General features: G+C 46.9%; 1 protein-coding gene across 1 annotated transcript in view; it reads right to left on the bottom strand.

Moving 5' to 3' along the window:
• Positions 1 to 661: 661 nt before the first annotated feature.
• Positions 662 to 18,070, bottom strand: part of fgd1 (FYVE, RhoGEF and PH domain containing 1) — a gene marked incomplete at both ends in the record, with an annotated part of 33,884 nt that continues 16,475 nt past the window's right edge. The window contains 11 exons of the mRNA XM_079273946.1: positions 662 to 934; positions 1,030 to 1,176; positions 1,308 to 1,466; positions 2,646 to 2,774; positions 5,735 to 5,836; positions 5,971 to 6,001; positions 6,197 to 6,276; positions 6,552 to 6,644; positions 6,818 to 6,964; positions 7,075 to 7,133; positions 10,976 to 11,114. Coding sequence (XP_079130072.1) covers positions 662 to 934; positions 1,030 to 1,176; positions 1,308 to 1,466; positions 2,646 to 2,774; positions 5,735 to 5,836; positions 5,971 to 6,001; positions 6,197 to 6,276; positions 6,552 to 6,644; positions 6,818 to 6,964; positions 7,075 to 7,133; positions 10,976 to 11,114 — 1,359 coding nt within the window. The remainder of the gene's footprint in view (positions 935 to 1,029; positions 1,177 to 1,307; positions 1,467 to 2,645; positions 2,775 to 5,734; positions 5,837 to 5,970; positions 6,002 to 6,196; positions 6,277 to 6,551; positions 6,645 to 6,817; positions 6,965 to 7,074; positions 7,134 to 10,975; positions 11,115 to 18,070) is intronic.

The raw sequence follows: 18,070 nt of genomic DNA, 5'->3' as shown, positions 1-18,070 counted from the left end.
TGTAGTTTCCCTCCAGACAGGTGCTTTGAGTGGCAGGTTTGGAGGTCAAAGTTTTAAAAGTTTCTTCTTCGGGGTAAATGTGAAACATTAAAATGTCTTCCAAGTGCATTTAAAGAGGACACGTCTGTCTTTTTATTCTCCTGTTTCCTCCGACTGTTGAGATCTTTCCAGGAAACCAAAACTTTTTCTTTTAAAAGCAGGAAGACTCTCTTGTTGTTGATCGTGTTGGGTAGATGATGCACATGTTGGACGTCCTGCTTCCTGCATGTGAACGTCGGCGTTGGCCGTAAACCATGAGGTCCCTAACCGTCCAATCAGAGTGCGAGGCTGAGAGGTTCATCACAGCAGCTTCATGTTCCAGGAAACTTCCAATCAGAGAGCTTCTTACTGCTGACGGTGGTTGTGGAGGTGTCTCCATAGCAACAGCAGCGGGGGATTATGGGTACTGTAGTGTTTAAAACCAAACTCAGGGGAGAAAAAAAACAGTGGTTCTCATGTTTGAAGAAGAGGGAGACGCCATCTTGTGTCTGACAGCGAGGAGGAATCATGCAGTGTGTGTGTGTGTGTGTGTGTGTGTGTGTTGAACATCTGTGTGCTGGTTGTGTAATGTTTCCAATATAGACGGATCTTCATCGTCATCATCCTTCCTCCTCCAACAGGATCACCTGTTCTCCCCCTCCGCTTCAGCCAGCTCCTCCCCCTCCTCCTCCAGACTCTCCACGATTGGCCGGTGGACCTGAGGCTCCTCCCCCCTCCCGGCCCTCAGCAGGACGTCTATCCACCGCCGCTGAAGCTCCTCCCCCTCAGCGCTGAAGTACAGGGTCAGGTGACTCTGGGAGATCTTGAAGGCGTGGCGTCGCTCCAGCCGGTCACATGACTCAGGAAGAGAGACCTCGAAGCCAATCAGAGGAACGCTGCGCTGCGCCTTCACGTCCTGGTGGAGATCAATGGAGACCAATACAGTCTGATCAGAGTGCATCGTGGGTAACACAGAGACCAATACAGTCTGATCAGACCTCCTGTAGATACCTGTGGAGCTCCGTAGATGTAGAGCACCAGCGGCTCGTTCTCCGGGATGACGAACCACGCCTTCTGCCAGCCCCGCCCACTTCCTTTCTCCATGTGGTGGAGAAAACTACAGATCACACTGTGCTCTGCTGCCAGGGAGGCCTGTTTCTATGGCAACGAGGGACAGAGGAAAAGACAACCAGAACATTAGGGATGCTAATATCTGTAGTATCAGCGATATCAGAGCGTATTGACCTCACAGTGACGTCACCGTGATGTCACAGTGATGTCACACGTACCTCCAGGATGGAGCGTCTCCTCTGGCTGCTGGTGCTCAGCGTTGCCGGTGAAGGAGACGTCCCGACCAGCATCACGTAGCAGTCGCTGCAGACTCTGTTCGTCCGGTTGTTATCGTAGGAAAGACGAGCTCGGAACTCTGAACACTTCCCACAAACCACCTGGAGTCAACAAACAGGAAGTCTGTTGACCTCTGAGCTAGCACAGTATCAAGTACTACATGGAGTATAAAGTACTACGTGTACCTCTGAGGTGTAGTACAGTATAAAGTACTACATGTACTGAGAGGTGTAGGACAGTATAAAGTACTACATGTAGTGTAAAGTACTACGTGTACCTCTGAGATGTAGTACAGTATAAAGTACGACATGTACCTCTGAGATGTAGTACAGTCTAAAGTACCTCATGTACTGTGAGGTGTAGGACAGTATAAAGTACTACATGTACTGAGAGGTGTAGGACAGTATAAAGTACTACATGTAGTGTAAAGTACTACGTGTACCTCTGAGATGTAGTACAGTATAAAGTACGACATGTACTGTGAGGTGTAGGACAGTATAAAGTACTACATGTACTGAGAGGTGTAGGACAGTATAAAGTACTACATGTAGTGTAAAGTACTACGTGTACCTCTGAGATGTAGTACAGTATAAAGTACTACATGTACCTCTGAGATGTAGTACAGTATAAAGTACTACATGTACTGTGAGGTGTAGGACAGTATAAAGTACTACATGTAGTGTAAAGTACCTCATGTACTCTGAGGTGCAGGACAGTATAACGTACAACATGTAGTATAAAGTACCCCATGTACTGTGAGGTGTAGGACAGTATAAAGTACTACATGTACTCTGAGGTGCAGGACAGTATAAAGTACTACATGTACTGAGAGGTGTAGGACAGTATAAAGTACTACATGTAGTGTAAAGTACTACGTGTACCTCTGAGATGTAGTACAGTATAAAGTACGACATGTACCTCTGAGATGTAGTACAGTATAAAGTACTACATGTACTGTGAGGTGTAGGACAGTATGAAGTACTACATGTAGTATAAAGTACCTCATGCACTGTGAGGTGCAGGACAGTATGAAGTACTACATGTAGTATATAGTACCTCATGGACTGTGAGGTGTAGGACAGTATAAAGTACTACATGTAGTATAAAGTACCTCATGGACTGTGAGGTGTAGGACAGTATAAAGTACTACATGTAGTATAAAGTACCTCATGGACTGTGAGGTGTAGGACAGTATAAAGTACTACATGTAGTATGAAGTACCTCATGGACTGTGAGGTATAAAGTATACATATACTACATATGTAGTATGAAGTACTCACGTGTCCACAGGCTTTGCAGTGGTGACGTCTCTTGGTGATGGAGTTGAACGGTTCCTGACATTTCATACAAAGAGTCACTTCCTTCTCTCTGATCGGAGTCGGAGCTCGTTTTCCAAGTTCAACACAACTCTGAGAGAAGGACAGGAGGATAGGACAGGAGGAGAGGACAGAAGGACAAGAGGAGAGGACAGAAGGACAGGAGGAGAGGACAGAAGGACAGGAGGATAGGACAGGAGGACAGGAGGAGAGGACAGGAGGACAGGAGGAGAGGACAGGAGGACAGGAGGAGAGGACAGAAGGACAAGAGGAGAGGACAGGAGGACAGGAGGAGAGGACAGGAGGACAAGAGGAGAGGACAGAAGGACAGGAGGAGAGGACAGGAGGACAGGAGGATAGGACAGGAGGAGAGGACAGAAGGACAAGAGGAGAGGACAGGAGGACAGGAGGACAGGAGGAGAGGACAGGAGGACAAGAGGAGAGGACAGAAGGACAGGAGGATAGGACAGGAGGAGAGGACAGAAGGACAAGAGGAGAGGACAGAAGGACAGGAGGAGAGGACAGAAGGACAGGAGGATAGGACAGGAGGAGAGGACAGAAGGACAAGAGGAGAGGACAGGAGGATAGGAGGAGAGGACAGGAGGACAGGAGGATAGGACAGGAGGACAGGACAGAAGGACAGGAGGAGAGGACAGAAGGACAGGAGGATAGGACAGGAGGAGAGGACAGAAGGACAAGAGGAGAGGACAGAAGGACAGGAGGAGAGGACAGGAGGACAGGAGGATAGGACAGGAGGACAGGACAGAAGGACAGGAGGAGAGGACAGGAGGATAGGACAGAAGGACAGGAGGATAGGACAGGAGGACAGGACAGAAGGACAGGAGGAGAGGACAGAAGGACAGGAGGAGAGGACAGGAGGAGAGGACAGAAGGACAGGAGGAGAGGACAGGAGGACAGGACAGGAGGACAGGACAGAAGGACAGGAGGAGAGGACAGAAGGACAGGAGGATAGGACAGGAGGAGAGGACAGAAGGAGGAGAGGACAGAAGGACAGGAGGATAGGACAGAAGGACAGGAGGAGAGGATAGAAGGACAGGAGGAGAGGACAGAAGGACAGGAGGATAGGACAGGAGGAGAGGACAGAAGGACAGGAGGAGAGGACAGGAGGAGAGGACAGAAGGACAGGAGGAGAGGACAGAAGGACAGGAGGATAGGACAGGAGGAGAGGACAGAAGGACAGGAGGAGAGGACAGGAGGACAGGAGGATAGGACAGAAGGACAGGAGGATAGGACAGGAGGAGAGGACAGAAGGACAGGAGGATAGGACAGGAGGACAGGACAGAAGGACAGGAGGAGAGGACAGAAGGACAGGAGGATAGGACAGGAGGAGAGGACAGAAGGACAGGAGGAGAGGACAGGAGGACAGGAGGATAGGACAGGAGGACAGGACAGAAGGACAAGAGGAGAGGACAGAAGGACAGGAGGAGAGGACAGAAGGACAGGAGGAGAGGACAGAAGGACAGGAGGAGAGGACAGGAGGATAGGACAGAAGGACAGGAGGAGAGGACAGAAGGACAGGAGGATAGGACAGGAGGACAGGACAGAAGGACAAGAGGAGAGGACAGAAGGACAGGAGGAGAGGACAGGAGGACAGGAGGATAGGACAGGAGGACAGGACAGAAGGACAGGAGGAGAGGACAGAAGGACAGGAGGAGAGGACAGAAGGACAGGAGGATAGGACAGGAGGAGAGGACAGAAGGACAGGAGGAGAGGACAGAAGGACAGGAGGATAGGACAGGAGGAGAGGACAGAAGGACAGGAGGAGAGGACAGAAGGACAAGAGGATAGGACAGAAGGACAGGAGGACAGGACAGAAGGACAGGAGGAGAGGACAGAAGGACAGGAGGAGAGGACAGGAGGACAGGACAGAAGGACAGGAGGACAGGAGGAGAGGACAGAAGGACAGGAGGAGAGGACAGAAGGACAGGAGGAGAGGACAGAAGGACAGGAGGATAGGACAGGAGGAGAGGACAGAAGGACAGGAGGAGAGGACAGAAGGACAGGAGGAGAGGACAGAAGGACAGGAGGATAGGACAGAAGGACAGGAGGAGAGGACAGAAGGACAGGAGGAGAGGACAGAAGGACAGGAGGAGAATACAGAAGGACAGGAGGAGAGGACAGAAGGACAGGAGGATAGGACAGGAGGAGAGGACAGAAGGACAGGACAGAAGGACAGGAGGAGAGGACAGGAGGAGAGGACAGAAGGACAGGAGGAGAGGACAAAAGGACAGGACAGAAGGACATGAGGAGAGGACAGAAGGACAGGGCAGAAGGACAGGAGGAGAGGACAGAAGGACAGGAGGAGAGGACAGGAGGAGAGGACAGAAGGACAGGAGGAGAGGACAGAAGGACAGGAGGAGAGGACAGGAGGAGAGGACAGAAGGACAGGACAGAAGGACAGGAGGAGAGGACAGAAGGAGAGGACAGAAGGACAGGAGGAGAAGACAGAAGGACAGGAGGAGAGGACAGAATAACAGGACAGAAGGACAGGAGGAGAGGACAGAAGGAGAGGACAGAAGGACAGGAGGAGAGGACAGAAGGACAGGAGGAGAGGACAGAAGGACAGGAGGAGAGGATAGAAGGACAGGACAGAAGGACAGAAGGAGAGGACATAAGGACAGGAGGAGAGGACAGATGGACAGGAGGAGAGGACAGGAGGAGAGGACAGAAGGAGAGGACAGAAGGACAGGAGGAGAGGACAGAAGGACAGGAGGAGAGGACAGAAGGACAGGACAGAAGGACAGGAGGAGAGGACAGAAGGAGAGGACAGAAGGACAGGAGGAGAGGACAGAAGGACAGGAGGAGAGGACAGAAGGACGAGAGGACAGAAGGACACCACTTCTTTAGTTCTAACAGCGTCATCAGTTACGAATCATTTACAAACATCCCATAATGAGCAGCTGTATCAGTTCTTCACCGTGTGCTTCGTTATATTCTCTAAACAGATGTTTTCACTCAGTGTATCTGTCGTGAAGGAGACTTCCCTCAGCATTAAAGGTAACAGGTGAGTGTCCTCTGAGACCAGGTGTTACCGGTGAGTGAGGCGGCGTGGACTCCTCGTCTCTCAGAGAACAGGTGAGATGTCTGAAGCTCTCCATCGTCTGCTCGTGTCTCTGGATCGTCGCCTGGATCGCCTGAAGACACAAGTTTCACATTAAATGTGATGCTTTTAATTTGAAGCATCTGTCACAGGAAGTATTTCAGTGACAGTGATGTCACAGGGTGCTGGATTACATCATGACATCACTGCAGCCAGGTGAGTGTTTACCTGAATCCAGTCGTTCTTCTCCTCCTCCGTCCTGCAGAGACATAGAACATCTGTGAGACAACTACTGTCTGTCTGTCTGTCTGTCTGTCTGTCTGTCTGCGTGTCTGTCTGTCTGCGTGTCTGTCTGTCTGTCTGCGTGTCTGTGTGTCTGTCTGTCTGTCTGCGTGTCTGTCTGCGTGTCTGCGTGTCTGTCTGTCTGCGTGTCTGTCTGTCTGCGTGTCTGTACCTGGCCTGCAGCTCCAGGGATCTCTGTTTTCCCGACACCAGGAATGTTCTGGATGCTGCAACACTGCTGGTCTCCTTCAGCTGGACAGAGAGACAAAGACAGGTGAACAGAGAGTGAGACAAGTGGACAGAGAGAAACAGGTGGACAGATATTTAGACAGGTGGAAATACAGTGAGACAGGTAGAAAGGGAATGAGGCAATTGGACAGAGAGAGAGAGAGAGACAGAATATTGACAGACAGAGAGACAGGTAGACAGAGAGTGATACATGTGGACAGAGAGTGACACCGGTTTAATCAGATTCAGGTCTAGGAGGCAGAGCTTCACTCAGTGTTAATCAGCTGATGCTGTCTCACCTCCATCCCGTCCACATCGATGCGAGCACGGACTCCGTACTTCTGACCAATCAGACGCAGCTTTGGGACGCAGTACAGCAACCTGTCGTTAAACTGCAGAGAGAGAGACAGGTATGAGGACACAAAATAGTGAAACACTAGAGGACAGTAGAGTAGAGGACAGTAGAGGACAGTAGAGTACCAGGATGAGGACACAGTATAATACTAAAACACTAGAGGACAGTAGAGTAGTGTACAGTGGAGTAGAGTAGAGGACAGTAGAGTACCAGGATGAGGTATCGGTCCTGCGTGGTCCCGTTCTTGTTGGACAGTTTTAGGATGTGTCCTTCTTTAATGAGCTCGTTTGTCGGGTTAACGATATCTTCCTCTCCGCCCAACAACTCGTACACCTTCAACAACTTCCTCATTCGGTCCTGAAGGAGACACAGAGACATAGATAGATAGAGACAGGTAGAGACAGAAACATGTAGAGACAGGTAGAGACAGAGACAGGTGGAGACAGACAGTTGTAAGCGAGTCTCACCATTTTTTTGATGGCAGCGTTGGAGTGTTCTGCTGCCGTGGCGATCAACTCCAGAGAGTCTGCAGAGAGACGAAGATCACACGATCACCCGATCACCCGGTCATAAGATCACCCGATCACAAGATCACCCGGTCACAAGATCACACTATCACCCGATCACAAGATCACCCGGTCACAAGATCACCCGGTCACAAGATCACACGATCACCCGATCACACGATCACAAGATCACACGATCACGCGATCACAAGATCACATGGTCACAAGATCACAAGATCACAAGATCACACTATCACAAGATCACAAGATCACAAGATCACAAGGTCACAAGATCACAAGATCACACGATCACAAGATTACACGGTCACAAGGTCACATGGTCACAAGATCACCCTATCACAAGATCTCACGGTCACATGGTCACAAGGTCACATGGTCACAAGATCACAAGATCACCCGGTCACAAGATCACCCGGTCACAAGATCACACGATCACAAGATCACACGATCACCCGGTCACAAGATCACCGATCACAAGATCACACGATCACCCGGTCACAAGATCACACTATCACAAGATCACCCGGTCACCCTATCACACGGTCACAAGATCACACTATCACAAGATCACCCGGTCACAAGATCACCCGATCACAAGATCTCACGGTCACAAGATCACCCTATCACACGGTCACAAGATCACACTATCACACTATCACAAGATCACAAGATCACCCTATCACACGGTCACAAGATCACCCTATCACACGGTCACACTATCACAAGATCACCCGGTCACAAGATCACCCTATCACACGGTCACAAGATCACCCGGTCACAAGATCACACTATCACAAGATCACACGATCACCTGATCACAAGATCACCCGGTCACAAGATCACCCGGTCACAAGATCACCCGGTCACAAGATCACCGTATCACACGGTCACACTATCACACTATCACAAGATCACCCGGTCACAAGATCACCCTATCACACGGTCACACTATCACAAGATCACCCGGTCACAAGATCACCCTATCACACGGTCACACTATCACCCGGTCACAAGATCACCCTATCACACGGTCACACTATCACACTATCACAAGATCACCCGATCACAAGATCACCCGGTCACAAGATCACCCGGTCACAAGATCACACTATCACAAGATCACACAATCACCCGATCACACGATCACCCGGTCACAAGATCACCCGATCACAAGATCACACGATCACCCGGTCACAAGATCACACTATCACAAGATCACCCGGTCACCCTATCACACGGTCACAAGATCACACTATCACAAGATCACCCGGTCACAAGATCACCCGATCACAAGATCTCACGGTCACAAGATCACCCTATCACACGGTCACAAGATCACACTATCACACTATCACAAGATCACCCGGTCACAAGATCACCCTATCACACGGTCACAAGATCACCCTATCACACGGTCACACTATCACAAGATCACCCGGTCACAAGATCACCCTATCACACGGTCACAAGATCACACTATCACCCGATCACAAGATCACCCGGTCACAAGATCACACTATCACAAGATCACACGATCACCTGATCACAAGATCACCCGGTCACAAGATCACCAGGTCACAAGATCACCCTATCACACGGTCACACTATCACAAGATCACCCGGTCACAAGATCACCCGGTCACAAGATCACCCTATCACACAGTCACACTATCACACTATCACAAGATCACCCGGTCACAAGATCACCCTATCACACGGTCACACTATCACACTATCACAAGATCACCCGGTCACAAGATCACCCGGTCACAAGATCACCCGGTCACAAGATCACCGTATCACACGGTCACACTATCACACTATCACAAGATCACCCGGTCACAAGATCACCCTATCACACGGTCACACTATCACAAGATCACCCGGTCACAAGATCACCCTATCACACGGTCACACTATCACCCGGTCACAAGATCACCCTATCACACGGTCACACTATCACACTATCACAAGATCACCCGATCACAAGATCACCCGGTCACAAGATCACCCGGTCACAAGATCACACTATCACAAGATCACACAATCACCCGATCACACGATCACCCGGTCACAAGATCACCCGATCACAAGATCACACGATCACCCGGTCACAAGATCACACTATCACAAGATCACCCGGTCACCCTATCACACGGTCACAAGATCACACTATCACAAGATCACCCGGTCACAAGATCACCCGATCACAAGATCTCACGGTCACAAGATCACCCTATCACACGGTCACAAGATCACACTATCACACTATCACAAGATCACCCGGTCACAAGATCACCCTATCACACGGTCACAAGATCACCCTATCACACGGTCACACTATCACAAGATCACCCGGTCACAAGATCACCCTATCACACGGTCACAAGATCACACTATCACCCGATCACAAGATCACCCGGTCACAAGATCACACTATCACAAGATCACACGATCACCTGATCACAAGATCACCCGGTCACAAGATCACCAGGTCACAAGATCACCCTATCACACGGTCACACTATCACAAGATCACCCGGTCACAAGATCACCCGGTCACAAGATCACCCTATCACACAGTCACACTATCACACTATCACAAGATCACCCGGTCACAAGATCACCCTATCACACGGTCACACTATCACACTATCACAAGATCACCCGGTCACAAGATCACCCGGTCACAAGATCACCCTATCACACGGTCACAAGATCACACTATCACACTATCACAAGATCACCCGATCACAAGATCACCCGGTCACAAGATCACCCGGTCACACGGTCACAAGATCACACTATCACCCGATCACAAGATCACCCGGTCACAAGATCACACTATCACAAGATCACACGATCACCTGATCACAAGATCACCCGGTCACAAGATCACCAGGTCACAAGATCACCCTATCACACGGTCACACTATCACAAGATCACCCGGTCACAAGATCACCCGGTCACAAGATCACCCTATCACACGGTCACACTATCACACTATCACAAGATCACCCGGTCACAAGATCACCCTATCACACTATCACACTATCACAAGATCACCCGGTCACAAGATCACCCGGTCACAAGATCACCCTATCACACGGTCACAAGATCACACTATCACACTATCACAAGATCACCCGATCACAAGATCACCCGGTCACAAGATCACCCGGTCACAATATCACACTATCACAAGATCACACGATCACCCGATCACAAGATCACACGATCACAAGATCACACGGTCACAAGATCACCCGATCACAAGATCACACTATCACAAGATTACAGGGTCACAAGATCACAAGGTCACATGGTCACAAGATCACACTATCACCCGATCACACGATCACCCGGTCACAAGATCACCCTATCACATGGTCACAAGATCACACTATCACAAGATCACACTATCACAAGATCACCCGGTCACAAGATCACCCGATCACAAGATCTCACGGTCACAAGATCACACGGTCACAAGAAGAAGAAGAAAGAAGAAACCATTTTTATTGTGATATACATTTTTACACATACACGAAATTTGACGACTGCATTTGACCCATCCCTGTATACAGGGAGCAGTGGGCTGCCATTGATCGGCGCCCGGGGAGCCGGGGGTTCAGTGTATTGCTCAGGTACACTTTAACACGTGACACGTCCCAGTCGGGGATCGAACCGTTGACCTTCAGGTTACCAGACGACCTCTAAACCCAGTGAGCCATGGTCGCCCCAAGGTCACAAGATCAGACGTCACAAGATCACATGATCACATGGTCACATGGTGAGGTGTATTAATGTGTGTGTGTGTAGAAGTGTTTGTTTACGTACTCTGGGCATCCCGGTGGTCCGGGGCCTCCTCTGGTAGTCGGTGTAGATAATCTTTGAGCAGCAGCTCGTATCGAGGAATCCTCTGAACCGGCTCCAACATGTGATGCTGCAAAGTGAGACTCCTGCAGCGCTCCTCCCTCTACACACCAGATACACACCAGATACACACACCAGATACACATCAGATACACACCAGATACACATCAGATACACATCAGATACACATCAGATACACACCAGATACACACACCAGATACACATCAGATACACACCAGATACACACCAGATACACACACCAGATACACATCAGATACACACCAGATACACATCAGATACACATCAGATACACACATCAGATACACACACCAGATACACATCAAATACACATCAGATACACACCAGATACACACCAGATACACACACCAGATACACATCAGATACACATCAGATACACACCAGATACACACCAGATACACACCAGATACACACCAGATACACGTCAGATACACGCCAGATACACGTCAGATACACATCAGATACACACACCAGATACACATCAGATACACACCAGATACACACCAGATACACATCAGATACACACACCAGATACACACACCAGATACACACCAGATACACACCAGATACACACACCAGATACACACCAGATACACATCAGATACACACACCAGATACACACCAGATACACATCAGATACACATCAGATACACACACCAGATACACACACCAGATACACATCAGATACACACCAGATACACACCAGATACACACCAGATACACACCAGATACACACCAGATACACATCAGATACACACCAGATACACATCAGATACACACCAGATACACACCAGATACACATCAGATACACACCAGATACACGTCAGATACACGCCAGATACACGTCAGATACACATCAGATACACACACCAGATACACATCAGATACACATCAGATACACACCAGATACACACACCAGATACACACCAGATACACATCAGATACACACACCAGATACACACACCAGATACACACCAGATACACACCAGATACACACACCAGATACACACCAGATACACATCAGATACACATCAGATACACACACCAGATACACACATCAGATACACACCAGATACACACCAGATACACACACCAGATACACATCAAATACACATCAGATACACATCAGATACACATCAGATACACACCAGATACACACCAGATACACATCAGATACACACCAGATACACGTCAGATACACGCCAGATACACGTCAGATACACATCAGATACACACACCAGATACACATCAGATACACATCAGATACACACCAGATACACACACCAGATACACACCAGATACACATCAGATACACACACCAGATACACACACCAGATACACACCAGATACACACCAGATACACACACCAGATACACACCAGATACACATCAGATACACACCAGATACACACACCAGATACACATCAGATACACACCAGATACACACCAGATACACACACCAGATACACACCAGATACACACACCAGATACACATCAGATACACATCAGATACACACACCAGATACACATCAAATACACATCAGATACACACACCAGATACACACCAGATACACACCAGATACACACACCAGATACACACCAGATACACATCAGATACACACACCAGATACACACACCAGATACACACCAGATACACATCAGATACACATCAGATACACACACCAGATACACACACCAGATACACATCAGATACACACCAGATACACATCAGATACACACACCAGATACACATCAGATACACACCAGATACACACCAGATACACACCAGATACACACCAGATACACACACCAGATACACATCAGATACACACCAGATACACATCAGATACACATCAGATACACACCAGATACACACACCAGATACACATCAGATACACACCAGATACACACCAGATACACACACCAGATACACATCAGATACACACCAGATACACACACCAGATACACATCAGATACACACCAGATACACATCAGATACACACCAGATACACATCAGATACACACCAGATACACACCAGATACACATCAGATACACATCAGATACACACCAGATACACACCAGATACACACACCAGATACACATCAAATACACATCAGATACTCATCAGATACACATCAGATACACACCAGATACACATCAGATACACATCAGATACACACACCAGATACACATCAAATACACATCAGATACACATCAGATACACATCAGATACACACCAGATACACACACCAGATACACATCAAATACACATCAGATACACATCAGATACACATCAGATACACACCAGATACACATCAGATACACACAAGATACACATCAGATACACATCAGATACACACCAGATACACATCAGATACACACCAGATACACACCAGATACACATCAGATACACACCAGATACACACCAGATACACATCAGATACACATCAGATACACACCAGATACACACCAGATACACACACCAGATACACATCAAATACACATCAGATACTCATCAGATACACATCAGCTACACACCAGATACACACCAGATACACACACCAGATACACATCAGATACACATCAGATACACACACCAGATACACACCAGATACACATCAAATACACATCAGATACACATCAGATACACATCAGATACACACCAGATACACATCAGATACACACCAGATACACATCAGATACACACCAGATACACACCAGATACACACACCAGATACACACCAGATACACACACCAGATACACACACCAGATACACACCAGATACACACCAGATACACATCAGATACACATCAGATACACACACCAGATACACACACCAGATACACATCAGATACACACCAGATACACACACCAGATACACATCAGATACACACCAGATACACACCAGATACACACACCAGATACACACCAGATACACATCAGATACACATCAGATACACACCAGATACACACACCAGATACACATCAGATACACACACCAGATACACACCAGATACACACACCAGATACACACCAGATACACACACCAGATACACATCTGATACACATCTGATACACACACCAGATACACACACCAGATACACACCAGATACACATCAGATACACATCAGATACACACACCAGATACACACCAGATACACACCAGATACACACACCAGATACACCTCAGATACACACACCAGATACACACCAGATACACACACCAGATACACATCAGATACACACACCAGATACACACCAGATACACATCAGATACACATCAGATACACACCAGATACACACCAGATACACATCAGATACACACATCAGATACACACCAGATACACATCAGATACACACACCAGATACACATCAGATACACATCAGATACACACACCAGATACACATCAGATACACACCAGATACACATCAGATACACATCAGATACACACATCAGATACACACCAGATACACACACCAGATACACATCAGATACACACCAGATACACACCAGATACACACCAGATACACACCAGATACACATCAGATACACACCAGATACACACCAGATACACACACCAGATACACATCAAATACACATCAGATACTCATCAGATACACATCAGATACACACCAGATACACATCAGATACACATCAGATACACACACCAGATACACATCAAATACACATCAGATACACATCAGATACACACCAGATACACATCAGATACACACAAGATACACATCAGATACACATCAGATACACATCAGATACACACACCAGATACACATCAGATACACATCAGATACACATCAGATACACACCAGATACACATCAGATACACACAAGATACACATCAGATACACATCAGATACACATCAGATACACACCAGATACACATCAGATACACACCAGATACACATCAGATACACATCAGATACACATCAGATACACACCAGATACACATCAGATACACACCAGATACACATCAGATACACACCAGATACACACCAGATACACACACCAGATACACACCAGATACACACACCAGATACACACCAGATACACACCAGATACACATCAGATACACATCAGATACACACACCAGATACACACACCAGATACACATCAGATACACACCAGATACACACACCAGATACACACCAGATACACATCAGATACACACCAGATACACACCAGATACACACACCAGATACACACCAGATACACATCAGATACACATCAGATACACACCAGATACACACACCAGATACACATCAGATACACACCAGATACACATCAGATACACACACCAGATACACACCAGATACACACACCAGATACACATCTGATACACATCTGATACACACACCAGATACACACCAGATACACATCAGATACACACACCAGATACACACCAGATACACATCAGATACACATCAGATACACACACCAGATACACACCAGATACACACCAGATACACACACCAGATACACCTCAGATACACACACCAGATACACACCAGATACACACACCAGATACACATCAGATACACACACCAGATACACACCAGATACACATCAGATACACATCAGATACACACCAGATACACATCAGATACACACATCAGATACACACCAGATACACATCAGATACACACACCAGATACACATCAGATACACATCAGATACACACACCAGATACACATCAGATACACACCAGATACACATCAGATACACATCAGATACACACATCAGATACACACCAGATACACACACCAGATACACATCAGATACACACCAGATACACACCAGATACACACCAGATACACACCAGATACACATCAGATACACACCAGATACACACACCAGATACACATCAGATACACATCAGATACACACATCAGATACACACACCAGATACACATCAAATACACATCAGATACACACCAGATACACACCAGATACACACACCAGATACACATCAGATACACATCAGATACACATCAGATACACACCAGATACACACCAGATACACACCAGATACACACCAGATACACATCAGATACACATCAGATACACACCAGATACACACCAGATACACATCAGATACACACCAGATACACACCAGATACACATCAGATACACATCAGATACACACCAGATACACACCAGATACACACACCAGATACACATCAAATACACATCAGATACACATCAGATACACATCAGATACACACCAGATACACACCAGATACACACACCAGATACACATCAGATACACACCAGATACACGTCAGATACACGCCAGATACACGTCAGATACACACCAGATACACATCAGATACACACCAGATACACACCAGATACACACACCAGATACACACCAGATACACATCAGATACACACACCAGATACACACACCAGATACACACCAGATACACACACCAGATACACATCAGATACACACACCAGATACACACACCAGATACACACCAGATACACACCAGATACACATCAGATACACACCAGATACACACACCAGATACACATCAGATACACACCAGATACACATCAGATACACACACCAGATACACATCAGATACACACCAGATACACACCAGATACACACCAGATACACACCAGATACACACACCAGATACACATCAGATACACACCAGATACACATCAGATACACATCAGATACACACCAGATACACACACCAGATACACATCAGATACACACCAGATACACACCAGATACACACACCAGATACACATCAGATACACACCAGATACACACACCAGATACACATCAGATACACACCAGATACACATCAGATACACATCAGATACACACATCAGATACACACACCAGATACACATCAAATACACATCAGATACACACCAGATACACACCAGATACACACACCAGATACACATCAGATACACATCAGATACACACCAGATACACACCAGATACACACCAGATACACATCAGATACACACCAGATACACACCAGATACACATCAGATACACACCAGATACACATCAGATACACACCAGATACACATCAGATACACATCAGATACACATCAGATACACACACCAGATACACACCAGATACACACACCAGATACACATCAAATACACATCAGATACACATCAGATACACATCAGATACACACCAGATACACATCAGATACACACCAGATACACACCAGATACACATCAGATACACACCAGATACACACCAGATACACACACCAGATACACACCAGATACACACACCAGATACACACACCAGATACACACCAGATACACACCAGATACACATCAGATACACATCAGATACACATCAGATACACACACCAGATACACACACCAGATACACATCAGATACACATCAGATACACACACCAGATACACACACCAGATACACACCAGATACACACCAGATACACATCAGATACACATCAGATACACACACCAGATACACACACCAGATACACACCAGATACACACCAGATACACACACCAGATACACATCAGATACACATCAGATACACATCAGATACACACACCAGATACACACACCAGATACACATCAGATACACACCAGATACACACACCAGATACACATCAGATACACACCAGATACACATCAGATACACACCAGATACACACCAGATACACACACCAGATACACACCAGATACACATCAGATACACATCAGATACACACCAGATACACACCAGATACACACACCAGATACACACACCAGATACACACCAGATACACACCAGATACACATCAGATACACATCAGATACACATCAGATACACACACCAGATACACACACCAGATACACATCAGATACACATCAGATACACACACCAGATACACACCAGATACACACCAGATACACATCAGATACACATCAGATACTCATCAGATACACATCAGCTACACACCAGATACACACCAGATACACACACCAGATACACATCAGATACA

The sequence above is a fragment of the Melanostigma gelatinosum genome (assembly GCF_949748355.1).
Source record: "Melanostigma gelatinosum genome assembly, chromosome: 8".
Taxonomy (NCBI): Eukaryota; Metazoa; Chordata; class Actinopteri; order Perciformes; family Zoarcidae; genus Melanostigma; species Melanostigma gelatinosum.
The sequence above is the reverse complement of the archived record's forward strand: the minus strand, read 5'-3'. Positions and strand labels throughout refer to the sequence as shown.